The 20,069-nt window shown below is 39.5% G+C and overlaps 2 protein-coding genes across 4 annotated transcripts in view; one reads left to right on the top strand and one right to left on the bottom strand.

Annotated features, from left to right (window-relative positions):
* Window positions 1–11,420, top strand: part of kcnd3 (potassium voltage-gated channel, Shal-related subfamily, member 3) — a 54,126-nt gene extending 42,706 nt beyond the window's left edge. For all 3 annotated transcript variants that reach the window (XM_077712905.1, XM_077712914.1, XM_077712923.1), the window contains 6 exons: window positions 2,520–2,688; window positions 6,620–6,721; window positions 7,498–7,530; window positions 7,601–7,693; window positions 8,265–8,518; window positions 8,825–11,420. In XM_077712905.1, coding sequence (XP_077569031.1) covers window positions 2,520–2,688; window positions 6,620–6,721; window positions 7,498–7,530; window positions 7,601–7,693; window positions 8,265–8,518; window positions 8,825–8,999 — 826 coding nt within the window. In that variant the 3' untranslated portion in view covers window positions 9,000–11,420. The remainder of the gene's footprint in view (window positions 1–2,519; window positions 2,689–6,619; window positions 6,722–7,497; window positions 7,531–7,600; window positions 7,694–8,264; window positions 8,519–8,824) is intronic.
* A 68-nt stretch (window positions 11,421–11,488) lies between these two features.
* On the bottom strand, window positions 11,489–19,320 carry ddx20 (DEAD (Asp-Glu-Ala-Asp) box polypeptide 20). Its single transcript, XM_077712891.1, has 12 exons — window positions 19,098–19,320; window positions 18,612–18,706; window positions 18,071–18,239; window positions 17,551–17,665; window positions 17,328–17,470; window positions 17,088–17,226; window positions 16,942–17,000; window positions 16,719–16,801; window positions 16,530–16,635; window positions 16,022–16,123; window positions 14,438–15,590; window positions 11,489–11,716 (listed from the first exon to the last, which is right to left on the bottom strand). The coding sequence occupies exons 1-11, from the start codon at window positions 19,291–19,293 to the stop codon at window positions 14,458–14,460; spliced, it is 2,340 nt and encodes a 779-aa protein (XP_077569017.1). The 5' UTR covers window positions 19,294–19,320; the 3' UTR covers window positions 11,489–11,716; window positions 14,438–14,457.
* Between the last annotated feature and the right edge of the window lie 749 nt (window positions 19,321–20,069).

Here is a 20,069-nt window from a genome sequence, read left to right as displayed (position 1 = left end):
TGATTGACTATGCTTAGAAATGCCATTGTCACATATGCACAAGTTGGGAGATCAACAAGATGTCTGCAATATGTCAACCCCGAAGAAGAAAAAGAGTAGTAGCTCAAATAAATATATCAATAGATGGGCAACATGTCAGGAATTCCAAAATATGTTCAATGTAGTTTAAAGGCCGCTCTGCTTTAGAACATAATGTAATTGACTTAAGCACATCCCAGTGCTTTAATCCCAGCTCTAATATATTTGTGGATTTATACATGCAGGCACATCATCCACCATTGCACTGTCTGAAACTTAATTTGTTGCTTCTAATCTCCTCTCATCCTGACCTTTTTGCTCATGCGCTCTCCCTATCCTCTTTGATCGGATCTCTCTAGCTGCTCTTTGCTGTCTGCTTCATGCACACCTTTTGTTTTCGACCCAAGAGCCAAGTACGCCCAAGTTACTTCTCCCTAAGGGACTGACCATGAAAAGTCAGATGGCCCTACAGATTGATGTTGTTGGAAGGGTTAGAGGCTCTCAAATGCAGCCTGTCACTGTCCTCAACACCATGACTTTCTTGCGCTAATGCGAGGCACTTCTCAAACGTTTCAGGTGGAAAGAAACGACCTCACATTCTTCGATTCTCGATTGTTTTCGTGTACTAGCAAGAGAATGTTCATTGTTGTTTAACACAAATCACACTCCATAAAGATGACCTTCATGGATGCTTTATCAAATGCCAAAGATGTATTCTGTGTTATATATAAGATGTAGATACAATGCAGTAACATACAGTTACTTTTAGAAGGCCTTTCCAGCTTTTTTCTGTGCTCTAGATAGGGTTTTCGTTTGTATGACAAACCCAGAGCAAGTCTGTACTTTTATCGCAAAAGACAGCTCTCCCATTACATTGATTCGACACCAAGTTGACAGAGTCTTGACTGATTAACTCTCGGAGAAGCCATTCCCCGAGAAGGTCCCTTGTATTGCCTCTATGGTCAACCAGCCTACTCTGCATGAGTCCCCGGAAAAGACCCACACAAGCCCGGGGAGAACATGCAAACTTCACACAGTTAAATAAATCCTGAGACCTGAATGTGCTGTGACACTCTGACCGCAAGTTCACCGAATCCCTTCAATGTGTTTAGGTGCAATTTGTGTTTTTATGTGAATTGGAAAACCCTTTAGCAAATTTCACAAAGAGAGAAAAAAAACATGCAATAGGACTTGAAGTGCATCTGCAAAACAATATATTTCTCTCTGCTTTAGCGGCATATTCAGCCTTTTCCTCTGTGAAACACATGGCTAATTCTCCATTTCCAATGTCATCTCCTTGCGTCGGAAGCAGACACGAGAGCTCTTCCAGGCAGGAAGGAAAGAAATTGTATCAAACCTCACTTATCACGCGCAGGCACTTGTGTCTTTTCTACTACGTGTGAGCAGTTTTTTTTTTTTAATGTGTGCAAATCTTTATATATAATGGCTTAGAGATAGTATCGTCGGAGACAGGCCAGCCTGACTAAATGGAGGCTGCAAATTGACTGTGGTATTAGAAGAGGAGAACCTCTATAAAGCAATCTGATAGCATCTCATTATAGATGACTTCCAGATGAATATGATTAGCTTTTCGGTCCTCCTAATGTGAAGATCTTCTGAACAGGGGAGCAGATTAAATGTTATATAGGGTGTGTTTTGCTTTATATGGGTAAAATACCATTAAAGGGTTCAAAGGGAACAATAATACTTTTTTTGTAAGTATTATCAGTCTTACAACTTTATCATATGCAGGGTGAGTTTGCCTTGACTGGTGTGGATTTTATTTTGATCCAAACCCTTCCCATGGACGTCGTCAAAAAGCAGCATTAGCTAATAAAAAAATAAATAAAGAGAAAAATGATGGAGTTATTCTGAGTGGATGCGAACATAGAGGGTTTTTTTTGTTCTGTTTTTTAAATCAATCAATTTGGCCATGAAATCAAACCATAAATTATATGTAGGACTTTTTCTGGTCTGAAAAGCGTATTAATCACTGAGACACTTATTAAAAATTAGTTATACAGGCATGGATTCAGAAAGTATCTACATTTGTTGAACATTGAGATTCAGAGGAATATTGAATAATTTAGTTTTCTACTGACACCTTTCCCTCAGCCTATAGATTAAAAACTAATGATCACTCTAATTGTGTTGGGTGCCTTGTGCACAGACAATGAAATCACCACAGACTTGCAAATATATCATACAAAAGTAGACTGCAAAACTTCATTAATAATTTAACACATGGTAATGATGTCTGATAATTGTGCAATTAGTAATGCGGGTGTTGATTTGGGGTCCTATGTTGAGAGAAATGTCCCTATTATGTCCACTAATGAAATGTATCATTGTGAATGCCCCCTTTCCCGTACTGTTATCGACACTTGCCTCTCTACATGGCGTTCAATACATTATGATGACTCTATTGCGCTCAAAGAGACGTAATCAAAACCTATCCAAACCTCACAGATGTCTTCATTGTCCTTTTCAACCCCACGCAGGTATGGAGACATGGTCCCGAAAACCATCGCCGGGAAAATCTTTGGTTCAATCTGCTCTCTGAGTGGGGTGCTGGTAATCGCTCTGCCGGTTCCTGTCATCGTTTCCAACTTTAGTCGAATCTATCACCAGAACCAGAGAGCAGACAAACGACGGGCGCAGAAGATGCAGGTGAACAATGTTTTTATTTCCTTCTACTGGGCTCCTGAGGCTTGGAACTCCAGACCTCCATCCCAAAAGGGCAATTCTGACTTGGGAGGACTCAATGCAGTTCAAGTCTTCTATGAGATGGGCTTGTTGAGTGAAATACACTCTTGTAAGATTTGTATAATGAGGCGCTACATATTCTGAATATGTTGATCTGACCGCCATGTTTTGTGTAAACATTTTTGGTGAGCTACATTTTATGAATCAAAAGCATGTTCAACTAGAGCATTAGAATAGCCGCATGCTTCCTCTAAAGTTTTGGCCTCAAGACATGAACCATAATTGTGTTTCTGTTGTGTGCATGTGACAAATTTGGTCTCAGCATCAGCTGGTCCAAATGCAAAACAGGGCTGCTAATCATAGTTTGAGGGCAAACCTGTCTGTCCTCATTCTCTTGCGAGGCATAGCCGTAACGTGTATACATATATATATAAAGCTGTTAAACACACATCCTTTCGTATTTCTGTCAAGAAAGCTATTGATAAAATATTCTTTCAAATATATGAATCATAATTTTGATGAAACTTTGCAAGATCATACTGTAATACAGTAAAAGAGTTCTGATATTTTGCCTTTCCAGATACATAGATGGACAAAAATAAGATTAACTGTGTTAAATATGATCAAAATTCACAAATGCTCGCCATGTTGTTGATGTAGACAAGAGAGAGGAGATTGGTGACAAGAGAGGCCTGAGGGAAAATGGAAGCAGGCTAAGCAAGTGGAGAAATGGGTGTCTGCTAAGCAATGTGGGCCAAGTCTTCTTCCTTGAAATAGATCTGATCTGACTGAGATGATCTCTGGAAGGTCATAATATGTCTGTCTGGCTGCATGAATGGCCCCTTGCTGTCACGTCCTTGTGTGTCCACAAAGTATCCTTGTCATAATCACACCTTTTAAGTAATACCTGCAATCATTGCAACTGGTATTCTGAATAAAATCCTTTCCTTAGGAACATATTCCTCAGTTAACTCAGATCGCTGTATATCAATGTACATCTAGTGTGCCATGACAGATGGTTTCTGTTTTTCACTATTTCTTTTGATTAGAAATTATTAGTATCTTTGTATATCCTATCGATGCAATCCTCATAGTTTATCGTGACAGGCAAAATAATGAAATGTTCTTCCACTAGAAAGTACAATAAACCCGGTGCATCTAGCAGCTGTTCAAAAGATAAAATGATGGGTTCTATTTTATGACTCCATGTCAGCCAGATTAAATCTTTAAAAATGAAAATGAAATGAAAATAAGCAGTCCCTTAGCCACAATACTACTTCTACAGCCTATTTTCATGTTATAATGGAAAGTGTACCAAAAAAAAAAAAGATTATGGGCTTTTCAAAACTAAAACACAAGCTACTGAAATAGCCCAAGTTAAAAAGAGTAATAAAATGATCTAATCTACCTCCTATTACATAAACAGATAAAATGAACAATATTATAATTGACCTGATGTGGCTTGTTTCTGGTCACAGCCTAGTGTCATGTGAGTATGGTTTTAAAAAGACATGTTACCAGTAGGTAGTTGCATGCAATGTTGTGACGATCCTGGCCTTGCAGATTCTCCAGTGACAAGATGCACCTGTAATCTCACATCTGCTGCCTTGCAGGCGACTGAAAGGATGATCTCACTGTAGTACAAAAGTAGTATAGAGCTAAGGGAAACAAACATTGAATGTTTGGAATATGTCAGAAGCTACACTAAAGCATCATAAACAAGATTTTATTCATTTCTTTTATTTTGTAATCATTTCAAATTGGAATTGTAATTTCCAATTAGCGAACAATATATGTCCACGTGTACAGATGTTATCTTTACCCTCACACAATCAAAAAGCCAAGTTAAAAGGTCCACATTTGTCAGTATATCTCACTACTAGCGTAGGAGAACTACCGTGCTTTCATTTTAAGTAACTTTTTTTTTTTTGCTCCCTTGAAAGATGACATTTTTCATTCTGACTGTGAAGGTGGTCGTGACGTTATTTTACGTAGCCTAGAAAATCGTAAGGAGACAAAATAACTGATCTCATAATTGGCTGATTGGTGGAAAGCCAGACATCCCTTGTCAACACAGATTTAAAACAATTACTTTTACAGGCTAACAATCGACTTTTAACTAATTCACACCCCCAAAGGTCTATAAACTGGGTTCTTCTTATCTCATCTTATGATGAGTAGAAACAGTCCTTTCTTTTATGATGAAAGATGGGATTTTAATCCTTCTTGTTGTCTTCATGTAGCCATAGAACACAATTTTCTGTGGCGCTTGAATGAAGTGTATAGCTTGTGAAAAATTGCTGGGAGTCAATGAGGGAAAATGATAAAATCTCAGCTACCATTGAGAAGAACCATGTTAGAAATATTCCCCAAAAACATGATTCTTTAATGCCTATTGAACTATTAGGTGAATAATTGAAATAAATATCTCACAGCATTTATGTGCCAAATCCAATAAATGGATTCAAGCAAAATTAATTCCTAGTCAAAATGCATAGTATTTTGAGTATGCAAGTAATAGTTTAACAGTTGCTATAATTGTTTGACTTTACATTGTTCATTTTAGCATGCAAAACGTGTTTGATTTAATGGTTACTGCGATTCACTCCCAGTGGTTCAGGTACCACGAGTTCTAATTATTTAACATGCATGCATTAGCAAATAGCCGTGTACAACGTACTCATTTTTTTAAAATGAGATTTAGGTTGGAATTTAAATGATTCCACTAAGTTGGAGTGCTGACATGATCCACATAATTGGCACATGGATAGGTAGGTATGTGTGGACCATCTGTGTAGGCACTCAATTAACCTACGCAACAGTGCGTTGCTTCTCGCTAAACAACCATGCCGTCATCTCGTGATGTATACACGGCTAGCTCACATTATGCTTGCAACAATTTCCCTTCTAATATGAGTAATATCCCTCTCTTTAAATTTCAATTTTATGTCTAACAGCAACAGAAGATAAAATGTACCCATGCTGAGGAAATGCAATTTGTTTGACAGACACTTTTAATGGAAAGTTGCCGGCCTTTGACATGTCAGTCATTCCATTACGCTCAATGTTAAAGTTTACTGAAAGCTTTTGCTGTATCCTCTCACATGGTAACAGACCTATGACTTTACATTAGATATTTTCCTTTTTTTAATCCTTTGCAATTCATGACCTTAATGTCTGAAGTCCTTGTACGCCAGAAGATGAGGGTTTTTTACAAAGCCTTACCTGCAGCCACCCTCAGTTGAAACTTGCTTGTAGTACCTGTTTTATAAAATAAAAAATAAAAAAAATAATAATAATTAAAATTAAAAAAAATAAAAATATTAATTAAATTTAAAAAATAATCATAAATAAATTTTTAAAAATAATCATAAATAAAATTTTCAAAATAATCATATTTTTTTTTTACAAATAATCATAAATAAAATTTTAAAAATAATCATAAATACAATTTTAAAAATAATCATAAATGAAATTTAAAATATATACTAAAATAAATAATATAAAATAAATAAATAAATAGATAAATTAAAAAATATATATATTAGAGAACGGGCCATAATATGAAGTAAATCAATTTACTCGCATCCATTCTTAGGGGCTGGCACTCTCAGTCATTTTTCTGCTCAAGGAATGTGTGTTGTCGTGCGGTGACCATAAATCATTCATAAGTAGTATAGCGGGAGATCAGAGTGAGTTATCACAGAAGATCTGAGGGAATAATCTGGCACTGTATGTTTGATTTGGTCTGAAAGATCACAAGTAAAACATGAAGCATGTGAAAGTGCTGTGGTTCATCAGTGGGATATGTCGGAATGATTTTCCAATCAGTCTCACACTGGAGGCTGAAGGCGGTGTGGTATCCAACTGACATCGCTATCAATGTGTCCTCCAGAAAGCTCGCTTGGCCAGGATCCGAATTTCCAAGACGGGAAGCTCCAGTGCCTTCATCCACAGCAAGCGCAACGGCCTCTTTAATGAAGCCTTGGAGCTTACGGTAAGACCAGACAAACGCTTCCGCTTCAATGCTCGCTACATTTCTCATGAAAGGGCACCAAAGGCTGGACTGCCAATCTCCATTATTTGGAAATATGAGGTTAAGCGGGAAAAGTAATTGTTGAGTTACTTAACTAGAATTTCAAACTATCTTTTTGCCAATTGTTGTATTTTTGGATTTAATTTTACTGCTCTTGATTGTCTCTTGATACTTGTTGCCAGTTTTAATGAATAGTTTTTGCAAAATCTTGCTGACTTAAAAAAAAGTAAAATCATTATGCTACTTTCAGACAAACCAACTGTTAAACATACTTACAAAAGTTTGGACGACTAAAAAAGAAAACTTCTAAATCTCGAAACGAGACGAAAATATGTCTCAAGAATAATCATTATCCACTTGGTCTAGTCGTTAGAGGCTACACTCAGCCTTGGGTTGTTATTTTCGTCACTTTACTTCAGGTCCAACCACCACACGAGCACAAGCTTATGAACAGGAGTGAAAAAGAAATAATCATGAAAAACGAGTGGTTACAAACTCCCTTTAGGTAGCCTTGTCAGTGAAGTGTTGTGTGTGCAGTGTATTACACTGTACATCCATTAGGGTCACAAATCAATGTTCTGGCTCCATTGATCTTTACTGACGTGCCTCCGGGGTTCACGTTGATAATGTGAGCCTACTTCTACTTCTCTACATGACTGTGACAGCTTTCTGAACCTTTTGCAGAATTCCAAACACAAGTCAAATTCTCTTCTTTTTCTCTCATCCTCCTACATTAGCAACTTCCATACAAGATGAATCTTTCTGATCAGGTATTGACACACGATTCCATTTCCTCAGAGAGAAGCAATCGGGTCTCTTATTCTGAATGTTTCATTACAGGGTTCTACTGAGGAAGAACAACGGTTAAGTAAGTCTGCCTCTCTATTAGAGAGCCAACACCATCACCTGTTGACCTGCTTGGAGAAAACCACTGTGAGTCCCCCAAATTTGTTCTTAATATAAGCTTTCAGGATAATAATTGTGTACCTTATCCATGGTTGATATCATTTAAAGTCAAGTAGTTCTAAACTGGAGTCACTGTTACACTGCAGTAATCTAAGTAGAACTTTTTGGTCAACAATTAAAGGAGCAGAAATACTTTTAAGAAAGGGATTACGTTAGATTTGAGCTTGGGGAAATGTGTACTGGGATTGTGTGAAGGATTCCATATCTAACAGAAATATTGGCCACACTGATCAGCTTCACTCTTTGTAAACTCTGGGCATACGTTTGTTTTATCCGACGCCTACCATGGTAGACCTCACATGTATTGAGCGACACAATGCTGCCCTTGCCCTGAACTCATGTCCCTTTGCCAAAAAGGCTCTAAATATCCTGAGCATGTGTAAATAAAAACATGCATAGTAAATGAATTCAGATTCTTCAGAAGGGTCAATAGAGATCGACAGTTTCTACTTGACACACAAAGATTTTTTTTTTGAAAAGTATTTTCTATATACAGAATATTTTATACTGGTACCTTCTTTCCTTTTCTTTGCCACAGAACCACGAGTTTGTGGATGAGCAGTATTACCAACAAAGCTACCTGGAGGCGGGACTTCAGAATTATGCGTCTCGAAGCCCGTCCCTCTCCAGCCAAGAGGGTGTCACGGGCACTTGCTGCACCCGCAGAAGCAAGAAGCACCATAGCCCTTTACCCAATTCCAATGAGCCGGCACACTTGCAGAGTTTGACGCATGCACATCAACAAGGCTTGCAGGAACTCAGCACCATTCATATTCAGCCTCTCAGCACCAGGTGGGACAACACCTGAGATTATATACTAAAGTATATCGCAAGATTTTTCTAATTCAACACGTTTTTTTTTTTTTTAACTTAGAGCAAGACACTTATCGTTATAATTAAGTACCGTATTTTCCGGACTATAAATCACACTTTTTTTCATAATTTCGTTGGCCATGTGACTATTAGTCTATGTCATTGTTCAGTTTTTTTCCATAGTAACCCCTAATTAAAGAAAAAAAAGTTCTCAACTGAAGATAAGACTTTACATTGTGAAAATGTGCAAAATCTCCAATACAGTTCCTTTCTCTTGCCAAACAGCCGCTCCAGTTTGAACATGCGCCTGGATGAGGCGACACCACTCAACTGCCAGGGGAGCCAGATCACCACAGCGATCATCAGCATTCCCACCCCACCTGTGACGACCCCCGAGGGCGACGCCAGTCTTCCGGCCCCCTCTGCTCACCAGAACGTTGTGAAGGTGTCCGCACTGTGAAGGATACAGGCGTGTCATCCATCCTCAGTGACTGTTTTAACTTAGACTGAGGGATGAGAGAAGAGTATTCAGACACTTCGTTTGCTTGCAGTGGAGACTGCCCTCTGCTGGTCATGTACTGCAACAACACTGACATTGACCCCTTGTACATTAGAGGGATGACGTCCAGACAGTGCACTTGCGTGAGTGTGCATATGTGTAGGACTCAAGTGTCACCGAGCACAAAGCAGCTTTTTTAAAAATTATTTTAGCATCATTTTGACTTCCCTAAGCAGGAGGTGAAAGTTGGTCAAGGAACAATCAAATAACGTCCATTTATTTTTGTCATTCTGTATCACTGCTGATATCCAGATACTACAGTCACGTCCTGCTCACTTTCAGTATCACCCCATTTGAGGGGAAATATTACATATAACGTGTACTTTATGTCTTGATTTGTGTGAGCGTGTGTCTGCGTGTATGTGCATTTTCTGGATAGAGGAACTGTGGTATTTTCAGTCCAAGGGATGTGCCTCGGGTGATTGAACTTTCAATTCTTCTGGAAGTCTTATCTATGGCTCTGTATATGGTATATTTGACTAGCTGCCACACTCAAAGCTTCGAACTAAATTAAATTTGGTCCAAAATCCTCAGCGGCGAGCCTTTTTATACAACACGTGCCTGTTTTTTGTCAGAGGGAATCGTTAACTAAAGTTGATGGAATTGAATATTCATTCCCATATGTTCCCATTGGGCCATTGACGGACCTCAAATGACAAAATTGTTCAAATGTAAACATTTTTTTCATGGAAAGCCACCCCAAATAAAAGCACAAGGCAGTTGCTGAGAATTTTGGACACATGTTCTAAGCTTAGGGCCTTTGTGAATATTGTTAATAGAATATTTTGTAATATTTGATCATCGTTTGGCAGAACCAGTGAAGCTGTGCTCACTCCGTCTCTTTTCTTTTTCCCTGACTTCTCTGTACTTGTCAGTTGTCGTCATCCGGGTGTATTCCTTCCGTCTCTGTTAACTACCTGATGCTTACAGTGGTCTTAGCTGTTAAGCAGCGACATTTCTCCTCCCAACTCAGTGGGCATTTTTGCAAAATTGTTGCATATGTGAACTCTTTGTGGTTAAAAAAAATGGTGTTAGTACTTTGTCTACTCCTTGATGTTCCATGTTTTGTCATTTCATTTGCAGAACTTGAAATAAGGAGTAGACTGCTAAGTGGACATGAAGACGTATATTGAAGCAGGCTCAGATTTAGATGGCCATCAGGCCAGTCTCAACTCTCAGAAACATCATGTAATTCTCATTAAAATCCCACCAGGCTAACGTATGCCTGTGTTCTGGACTGTTGACCATATACAGGTGTGCTCACCACTAAGCTGCTGCCTCCCACTTGGCCTTGCGTCCTCTTTAATGTTGGTCCACCAGCTTGGTTCCAGTGTTGGTGAGTCATTTCCTGTCCCAGATGCTCATCATCAATAATAACAATTTAAAAAATTCAATCATTTGCTCAGAGACGATGTTATAGCTGTACTGACATATCATCACCCTTAGAATATGTTCAAATGTGCACAGGTGGTCATCTCGCCGAATGGCTTGTGCTTAGCGAAAAAGTGGAACTAGGTTATTGTAATAATGTCAAATGATCATTTCAGCAAAAATTACATTATATAGAAGAAGTGTTAAATGGACAATACTAGAGGGGAACTTTTAAATAAGTCGTACCTGTGCATTTGTACTAGAAATCATCATTGTTGGCACCGTGGATGCCAAAGTGTATAGTCCATATCAACGTATCACCCCCAAAGTTTCTGCTATGGTCTTTAATTCCTAGTGACTTCTCAGAGGAAGCCAAAATATTTGCCAGAATAGTTGAAGAAAGTGTCATACTTCTAGTTTAAGTAGTAGTACTATTTTTGGGTAAAGTGACAACAGCTGCCCTGTAACAGAATTAGTGTGTAAAATCACAATGCAAGCGTTAATGAGACAAGCACAGACAAGCAGGCCTTTTTCTGTCGTATTTTTAAAGTTGTCTTCAAGAAATCATGAATATTTACAACTACTGTACAGCAGATGCAGAAGTGAGTTGTTTGTTTTTGACAGTATGTCACCAGGATCAAACCTCAATTCCTGTTTTGTCTCAACTGCATTTTTAAAACTAAATAAGAAGCAGGCTCGGCGTGTCCGGTAATTGACTTGATATACTTACAATGCAAAATAATAGAGCTCTCTTGTAATGTTTAGTTCTCTGTGCCTCTGCTATGTACTCTCATTTGTCTTCTTCGAGATCAGTCAGATAGGCTTTGCCCACCTATGCCACCTGTTGTTGTTAAAACTACTGCTGTGCTGCCCTGTCACGTATTTGATATTATTTATGACCTTGTCTCGTGTCCCAACTGTGAAATGTCTGATAAAAACATCTATATCTGCCACGTGTGCAAAGTGTGTGAGCCTTTTTTCAACCTTTCTTGATCATCCTTTAGTCTGTGCTAAGCCAATTCACTCATTTAAGTCTTATTTATTATGAGGAGACTTTTCCCAAAATACAGTTTGGAAACATGATTGTTGAAGAGAAAAAAGGGTCAGGACCCCCAATTTCGGATAGACAATAATATTTTGCTTAGTTCATAGCGAAACTGTCTCGTGACCAAGGTGTAGATAAGTGGATCCACTGCAGCTTGCACACAGGTGAGGACCATAGCCGATGTCTCCATCTCCAACAGAAACTGTATACATAAAAAGAAGAAATAAATAATAATAGTAATAAAAAGAGAATGCTGAATGTTTTCTTAATTGTTTCACTTTTGCTTAGCTCTGCATAGTAGAAATGAAACATTGTTTATCATAAAAGAAACCTATAAACTGCGAACATAAGAAGACTGCCACTGGTTGTAATAAATTCCAGTAAAACACAAAAAGTATTAGACATAAACATGCCTGAATTTGCATAAGCTATGGAACAATAGTTAAGTTATAGAACAATAGTTACATTTCATTTCCATATTTAAGGTGTATTTTGGATATTACAGCAGCTACAGGGACCTGAACTTGCAATAAAAATATTCCTGACAACCAGTAGTTCAAATGTGTCCTCTGTAGACGACATTTGTAAAACTAAATATCTACCATCCAGTGCCTCTCTTATTATTATTAACTTTTTGTGCTCTGCATTCGAAGCTTTCCAAAGATACCAAATTTCTTTTGCAGTATTCCAATTACTTCACATATATTGGGGAATTTCAAAATAAATGTGATTGGACCTCATTTTTCCTGGTAATCAGGAGGATATAGCAAGTATTTGGATTATTTTTTGCAATTGCCTTCCTGTAAACTGATTTCATTCTTGTCTTATTGGAGACAGTTACCTCTTGGTTTTAGACATTGTAAATGTATTACTTTAGTTAAAATGCCTAGCATTACATATATGAGCATATCTAACATTTTTAGGTAGGAATGCGGAAAAAAATTAAGGTCTTTGCTAATACTAGTTCTTTTCTTTCTTCCACACATTTTTATTTCATTCATTTTTTGATCTGCTTGTTTTTTATTTAAATTAAAATTGCCCATGGACTTAGAATATTAAATTTCTAGTGTAACTTCCAAGCAAAATTAAACAGCATTAGTCATATCCTGCAGCTAGACACTTCAGTTTTCCTCGATCAACTCACTCTGTCGGTGTCCAGCCGTGTGATGAAGTGGTTCATAAGCAAAATAACCACCATAGGGAGCCAAAAAAGCGTAAAGGCAATAATAATGTACCCAAAGCGTTTGGCCAGTTTGCCCTCAACTCGTTTCTTTCCCCGCTCTCTGGCTCCGGGCGTCAAAAGACATACTGCCCCGACAATTTCCGGAGGTGTCCTGCGAGCCCTTCCGCTGAAGCAGCCCGAGAACGGCTCGGCGGACACCGAGTGTAAAGGTCGCCGCACGCCCTGTGGCGCTGACCGCGGAACCGAAGTGGGGTCGCTCAGCCACCTCCAGACGTGCTCCGACACAGTGGGCATAACTCGAATGCCGCGACTGAACACTTTCTTTTGGTGTTGCCGTACAAGTTTGATGATTCGCCCGTAGTGAATGACAATGACCACCAGGGACAAAAGCCACATGGGAACCAAAACGTAAGGTCCGAACAGATCCGAGTGAAGATGGATATCGGTGCCTTGAGAGGGCGTCGGGCGGCAGAGCGAGAAGAAGAAAGATTGCTTGGAGAGAGTCAGCGAGACGATGGCCAGTACGAGACCGCATAGCCAGATGAACAGCATCCAGAGACGAACACGGGATCTCCTACGCTCGGTCTGGAAAGGAAAGGCGATTGCTTGGTAGCGTTCCACGCTGATGCTGGCCAGCGTCAGCTGCTGAACGCAGCTACACAAGGCCCAGGTGAACTGCTGCGTTGCGCACACAGACATCGGGAGCCGGTCGGCCTCCCTGGATTGCAAGAACGACGCCAGCAAGAGCGGCGTATCCACGGAGCACTTGAGAAGGTCACTGACGGTCAAGCTGACCAGCAGTGCGTTGTTGCTCGTCTGGAGACTTTTAGTTCGGAACACAACCCAGCACACCCACACGTTTCCGGGTAAACCCAGAACGAGAGTCAGAACCAAGACCGTGCTTTTGAAGACGAGAAACAAGACGTCTGGGTTGTTCTCGATGTGAGAGGTTGTGATGTTTCTAAAAACGGGCATGTCCATTGTCCGAGCTGTTTCCTCCGCGTTAGGACGACTTTACATGGGAACAATTCTGCACGTTCTGTGAATCATGCGCTTGGGCTTTTCCATATTGGCCACTCAAAATTCTAGTTTTGCACACACTCAGTAAAAAAAAGTCGAATGGGTGGTCTCTTAGGCAGAGCTCTCAAGAGGTTTTTTTTCTTCTCATCACTGATTGTCAGCATTGATTAGTTGCAATCAGGACAAGAACATGGCCTGACCTTGCTTCAGATAACACACAATAAAAAACAAGTTCAAAATGAACAACTGACGGCCTCACTCCCGAAACATCTAGTCAGCCTGGTGACTTTATGTATCAACGTGACGCAAAATTTTCACTATATTTACAAATATGTTTGTCATTTTGTTAAGCTTTCATTTTCTATGACATAGTTAGAGTATATGAAATATGACAATTACACAACATTGGTGCAAATATTGTGCAACATCCTACTGTTTCTTTGCAGATTTTGAAATAAAAAGTACATTTTAACTTCTTACGAGACACAGAAGTTTCTGGATAGAGGGACTGTGGCTTCTTGGAGGGTAAACTCTTCCCATAATTAGTGTTTATCGCAATGGCAGAGAGCTGTTTATGTCATTTCCAAAACAGAATAGTAAACATTTAAAAACATATATATATATATTTATATATATACATTTATATATATTTTTTAAATAAATCAACAATCTGTACCCTCCCCCACATTTTCATGATTATTTTGATAAAAATGCTCCTACCTGCATTTAGGGACATCAAATCAGCCTCTCAGCAATTCCTCAATGTAAACTGTGTTCATTCGGTAAGCTGTCATCCAGTTGTGAGCTGCACTGTATCCTTGGTAACTTTGCTCTTGAAAAGGAGACATATATGCGTAGTAATCATTCCAAGCTCTGTAGCACTCTTTCCAGTAACTCTCTGTGCTTAAATATTCATCTTCCATGTGATACATGTCTTCTGCCCTTTCACATTTCTTCTCTTTACCCGTCGTCTTTGGCTTCCTTCTGGACAATTTGTCCGTTTCGACTTTCTTGTTTGTCAGATGTTTTGGGGAGAACTTGCCCGAAGACATCTGCTTAGTTTGGACAGCAGCTTTAATACTGATCCTTGATTCATTGCTGTCAGACTGGGGTGAAGTTTGGTTGCTTATTCCATCAGTCATCCGGAATGTTATGAGAGCGTCTGGTATAAGTGGCTCCTTCTGTGGTTGCGATACATTGCATCCATGGTTCACTTCCATTGGAGTGTGTGTGACTACATTGTTTACAGTGGCTGCAGGTGTGTTGAAATGGCATTCAGATTGCTCCTCAGAGTCGTCATCATCAGCGCTTGAAGAACTGGGGGTCGATTTTGCAGGGTTAGGTTCCGATTTCCACCCTTGACAGATCTCACCTCCTTCGTCATCAAGGGTGACAAATTCTCTCTGCCTGGTATGATCATCGCCGTCTCCCTGGCCCGTGAAATTTCTAACAATCTCCACTGACCTTCCCAGTCCTGTCGTAATGAACGATTGAAAGTCGCGCTCAGCCTCCTCAAAGGTCATAAACACGGATCCGCAGTTCTTGAACGAGCTAAGTGGTGGGATCTTTGGCAGCGCGTCTTGCAACTCTTTACGAGTCAACTCTGCGTTGGAGGGGCTCTGTAGGCTGTTCTGTGAAGGATTTGCCCTTTTGGAAAGCCCTTCCACTCCAAGGCCGACTAATTTGTGTGTCTTCTTTGGCTTGCCAGTCTCTTGAGGTTCCTCCTTGATAATTGGGGAGACAGCTTTGGTGTGTACCTTCTTTTCCTCCTTCCTTTGTGTGCGAGTGTGCCGTGCTGGAAGAAGTGCCGTTGAAGCTCCAACGCAGACATCCCAGTCACACTGCTCAGTCATTAGCCCAGCATCAATGGCGGCTAAGGGAGGAGAGATATGAATCAAAGAATTTAGTTGACTTGTTTTCACCAAGTGTGACAGTTGAGATCACATTGATGATTTTGAGCATTTCCCTTTGTGACCAAATCTGTATAACAAGAGGAACACAAGCGACTCAATGTGAAATTACTAAATATCGTGTACTTTAAGCAATAAACTATATTACCCACACTATAAGACGCACCTTCAATGAATGGCCTATATTAAAATGTGTTTCATATATAGAGGCACACCATATCATAAAACGCCATAGTAGTAGTTGTGTTAGATATACACCAAATAGAGCTGTAGAAAGAAAGTACTAGTGGCTAGGAATTGTAAATGGAGCTCAACTAAAGAGAATTTCATATAGTGATTCATCAATATTGATCCATATATCCTCCTGACTACCAGGAAAAAATGTTGAGCTTACTTGGCAACACTGACAAATTCAGTCCACATTTTTGAGCAATGGCCAACATCTTGTTCTCTTCTTCACCATGGGAACAGTAAGTCACTGCCAGCCCCTGGGTGCCTGTGAACAAAGTTTAGAACATACTGTTTAGAAGGCTTCCCGGTTTTCATGTTAATACTACAACTTTGCTGTCAGTCAAAATGGGCTAGTCAATTATCAGACTGGTCAACAGCTTGGTACTATTCATCTACAATAAGCAAATAATCAATGCATTCCTTGTCTATGTTTCCCAATCCCTCATGTAGCAAAATTACAGCTCTGCATACTGGTGGGATATAGTTATTTCCTCAGAGTACCTCTAATTTGTGACAAACAAATCGATTAGGGTGGGTGTGGGGAATTTTCACAAATTATTAAGTATTAAATATTTTCCAAATGATGTGTTAGGGATATGACTAAATATAGTTTTAGCTAAAATTGTTGCTATTCATTCTCTAGTGATTGGTAGCCTCTGCTGCATGCTAACCAAAGCGCCCGGCTCGTCCAATTCGGTGCATATAGGTTTCCCAGTCCTGTGGCACATCCAAATTAATCACCAAATTGACCTTCTCTGCATCTATTCCCCTGGAGGTCTGGTATAGGGAGCACATTAAGAAGAATTTAGAATTCTCATAGTAACACAACTTTTATGTAAAAGAATACAAGTGTGACTCACCAGGTCAGTGGAGATGAGCACTCTGCATTGATACTGCTTCAATTTCGACATGGCCTCGAGTCTCTGCTCTTGAGTCAGGCTACCTGTATAATTAACAGAGATATTGGAACTCAACTCAGTAATAAGAAAAAGAAAAGCCCATCCTGACTCTGTAACATCATGAATGATGTCATCTCCGTTGTTATAGACAACAATGCCCCCTACTTATTTTTCCACATCTGACCTGAGATGCAAACAGCCGGTAGGCCTTTGGAGGATAATATGTCAGCCAGGTGCTGAGCCCTAGAGAAAAAAAGCATAGCATGATTAATGTATAATTTGAGTCTGAGTGCAATTCAATGTTCAGCTTCAATCGAATCTAAGCATCACCTTGTGTGCAAGTTTGAAAAAACAAGGGCTTGATTGAAGGGTATTTTACTGAACAGCTCAAGCAGGTTTTGCACCTTCTCCTCGAAGACCTTATGAGGTAATGGATGGGACTTCACCAGCTTGTAATACTGTCTCAGGCCTTGGGTAGGCCAAACATAGGCAGAAGGCAGGAGACATTTTCTTCGTGTAAGTTGGGAAGGAAAAAAATGCACAATGCTTTGACGGATAACCTGCATATACCTTTGAGTCCCATTTCCCTAGGGTTGAGTCGGACAAAAGTGGGTTCGTTCATGTAGCGGGTAAGGTGCTGAGCAAGAGATTCTGGGTAGGTTGCAGAAAGTGCAAGCATTTGTTTGTTCTCGGGCAGGGAGGAGAATATCCAACTGTAGATGGGGAGAGGTGTCGGTGCGTTAAAGACATTTTCTTGAAGAACCTTGCAATTTATTTGCTTTTGTTACTGTACTTGATCTGTTCCTGGAAGCTGCCCTCTTCCAGCAGCTTGTCGGCCTCGTCCAAAACAAAGAGACGAATGCCAGCAGTGGACAACATGCCGAGCTCAATGAGCTGCTTAATGCGACCTATGAGAATACCAAAGCACGTTATTCAAATCATAAGAAATGATGTTTTTGATCATGAAAGAAACAAGGGACATATTTGGAGAGGCTTTCAACCTTTTTTGAATAAAGACAATGCCTAGCTATTATGGCTGTCTGGATTAAAGTAAACTAAAAATAGTTCACCGCCACCAGGGTGCCATAAATTAGCAATATATATCGGACTTTTAAAAAAAAGCATCTAAGATCACATCAGCATAGTTCCTTGAAACCAAGAGTAGCCATTTTAAACCAGCACTCAAAGGAATCTATTGTCCAATAACTCTTTATCTGATGCTTGATATCATTACTGAAGAACAGTTTATGATCGTTGAATTTGTTTAATTACTGAAAGTTATATAAAAAGGTAATCAATCATTGGATTCTTACCAGGTGAACCTACAGCTATGTGGCATTTCTTCAAGTGGAGTTTGTCCTGACTAACAGGTCGGCCCCCAATGAACACGTGGCACTGCAAGCCCTCCATGGCACACCCTATCGCCATCACGACAGAATGAATCTGCACGGCTATCTCTCGAGTGGGAGCCAGCACGAGAACCTTAAAGGGTCAAAGTAAAAGTCAACAAGCACTTATGTTTGATTGGAGAAGATTGGAGTCAAAAAAAGCAGTTGTGGAGCTCCCAATCATTAAGACCCTAGACCTAATCAAATCAATGTGCACTACACTGCAGAGAGAATGGATTTACCTCTGCCTTATCGACAATTATCCACTTTCATTAAAGCATAGTACGAGACTTGAGCAGGATAGATTAAGACTCTCTGTTAATAAAATGATTGACACACAAGGCCATCTATTGTTATGAAGATATAGTAAAATGGACGTTATGTTTATTCTTTTAGGAAATATATTATAACAACTTTTATTATCAATAGTGTATACTGAAAATAGCTGCTTATGTATTGTACTCACCTGTGTGGCGGGATTGTCCAGGATCAAGGCATCTAAAGCAATTGTGCAGAACACACATGTTTTTCCTGTTCCTGACTTTGCCTGTACAATCAAATCTGAAAATAGACCATTAAAGAGTGATCCGTTATTCGTGACCTCATTGGCCTCAAGGCGCCATCATTCTCTAAGATCAGTTTTATTCATGCTGTATGCAAACGATTTTTCGTGCTGAGGAGATTTAGCTCATTTTCAACCGAGAAATGCTTACTCTGTCACATCGTACTTTATCTCATACATGAGAATAGAGTACACAAGGCAATAACAAAGTGTAATACAATCTGAATAAAACATATTAGATATATGCAAGGATTATTATTCCTTTCTTTAAAAGAGGCGTTTATGTACTTTTTTGCGATAAGGACTCGACTTGACTTTTGCCTAATGATAAAGAATGGTAATATTCATGGAAAGGAACCAAGTGGGGAGTCGGAAAGGAGAGACAACTACCAAGTCCGCATCGGCCAAGCGGGATTGCCTTGAGCTGGATCGGGGAAGGTTTTTGAAAACCAGAAGCTGACAGCCCGTCCAACACGACGTCAGACAGTAACAGCGACCTAAATTCGATCCCATCCGTTGAAATAACATCATCAGTCCTGGTTCTTGTTTCTATATCGTGAGCTGCTTTTCTTGAGGAGGCTGCCATCTTTGTTGACAGCCATCCAAATGGTCAACGAATGCGGCTTGAAAAGCACTGTCAAGCTACAAGAGAGTTAATACTACACTACCCTCTAGCGGCCAAAAACGGATGTGCACTGATTCAAATGATTCAACTCCTTTACTTAAGCAGAAGTCATAATCATAATAAATAGATAAAAATGTACTTAATTCCACATTTTCAAGGTTTACACAATGACTAGCATGTTATTTCTGTTACATGTGAAGAACATTAGCAATCCCAAATCTAGTATAGTTTAAAGAATTGCACAAAACGACTGTTGCCCTCTGGTAAAATAAATAATAATAACACTAAATCATTTGGAACCGCAACAACAAACATCTATCTTACATTTTACTGTGGCAGGAGATTAAAATGACTCTCAGAAGCTTTTACTTTCGATTAAACGGGTACATATTGTGTACTGTCGTCGGTCAGTTTGTAAGAAAGTTGAATTGAAGTTTCTGTAATCGTTATTCCAGCATTCATTCTTTTTTGTGATTTTTTTATTTTTAGGTGTGTCGATTATGTGAAATGCATGCATTCAATGGCTTATTAACAGGTGGAAAACACTGGTCTAAGCACATGTTGTATATGTGGCCTTGCTAAGGACTACTTATGCACACGCAATCATGGAAAGTGCAGTCTTAAGGGATATTGGGCAGAATTATTGTCTCCACAATCCGGATCTGCAGATGCGTTTGGAAGGAATTAAACATCACGAGGCTCTCTCCATGGGCTTATTCAGATGCTCCCTCCTCCAT

Source organism: Stigmatopora nigra, chromosome 1 (assembly GCF_051989575.1).
Source record: "Stigmatopora nigra isolate UIUO_SnigA chromosome 1, RoL_Snig_1.1, whole genome shotgun sequence".
In the NCBI taxonomy this organism is placed as follows: domain Eukaryota; kingdom Metazoa; phylum Chordata; class Actinopteri; order Syngnathiformes; family Syngnathidae; genus Stigmatopora; species Stigmatopora nigra.
This window is presented reverse-complemented; position numbering and strand designations above follow the sequence as displayed.

Bases quoted from the DNA above. Each gene is read 5' to 3' on its own strand.
- ddx20 (XM_077712891.1), bottom strand. From the start codon at position 19,293: ATGGCAGCCTCCTCAAGAAAAGCAGCTCACGATATAGAAACAAGAACC. The intron at 18,707-19,097 runs GTAGTTGTCTCT...GTCTATTTTCAG, and splicing joins GCTTGGCCGATGCGGACTTG to ATTTGATTGTACAGGCAAAG. The intron at 17,227-17,327 runs GTATATGCAGGT...GGCCTACCCAAG, and splicing joins TAGGGAAATGGGACTCAAAG to GCCTGAGACAGTATTACAAG.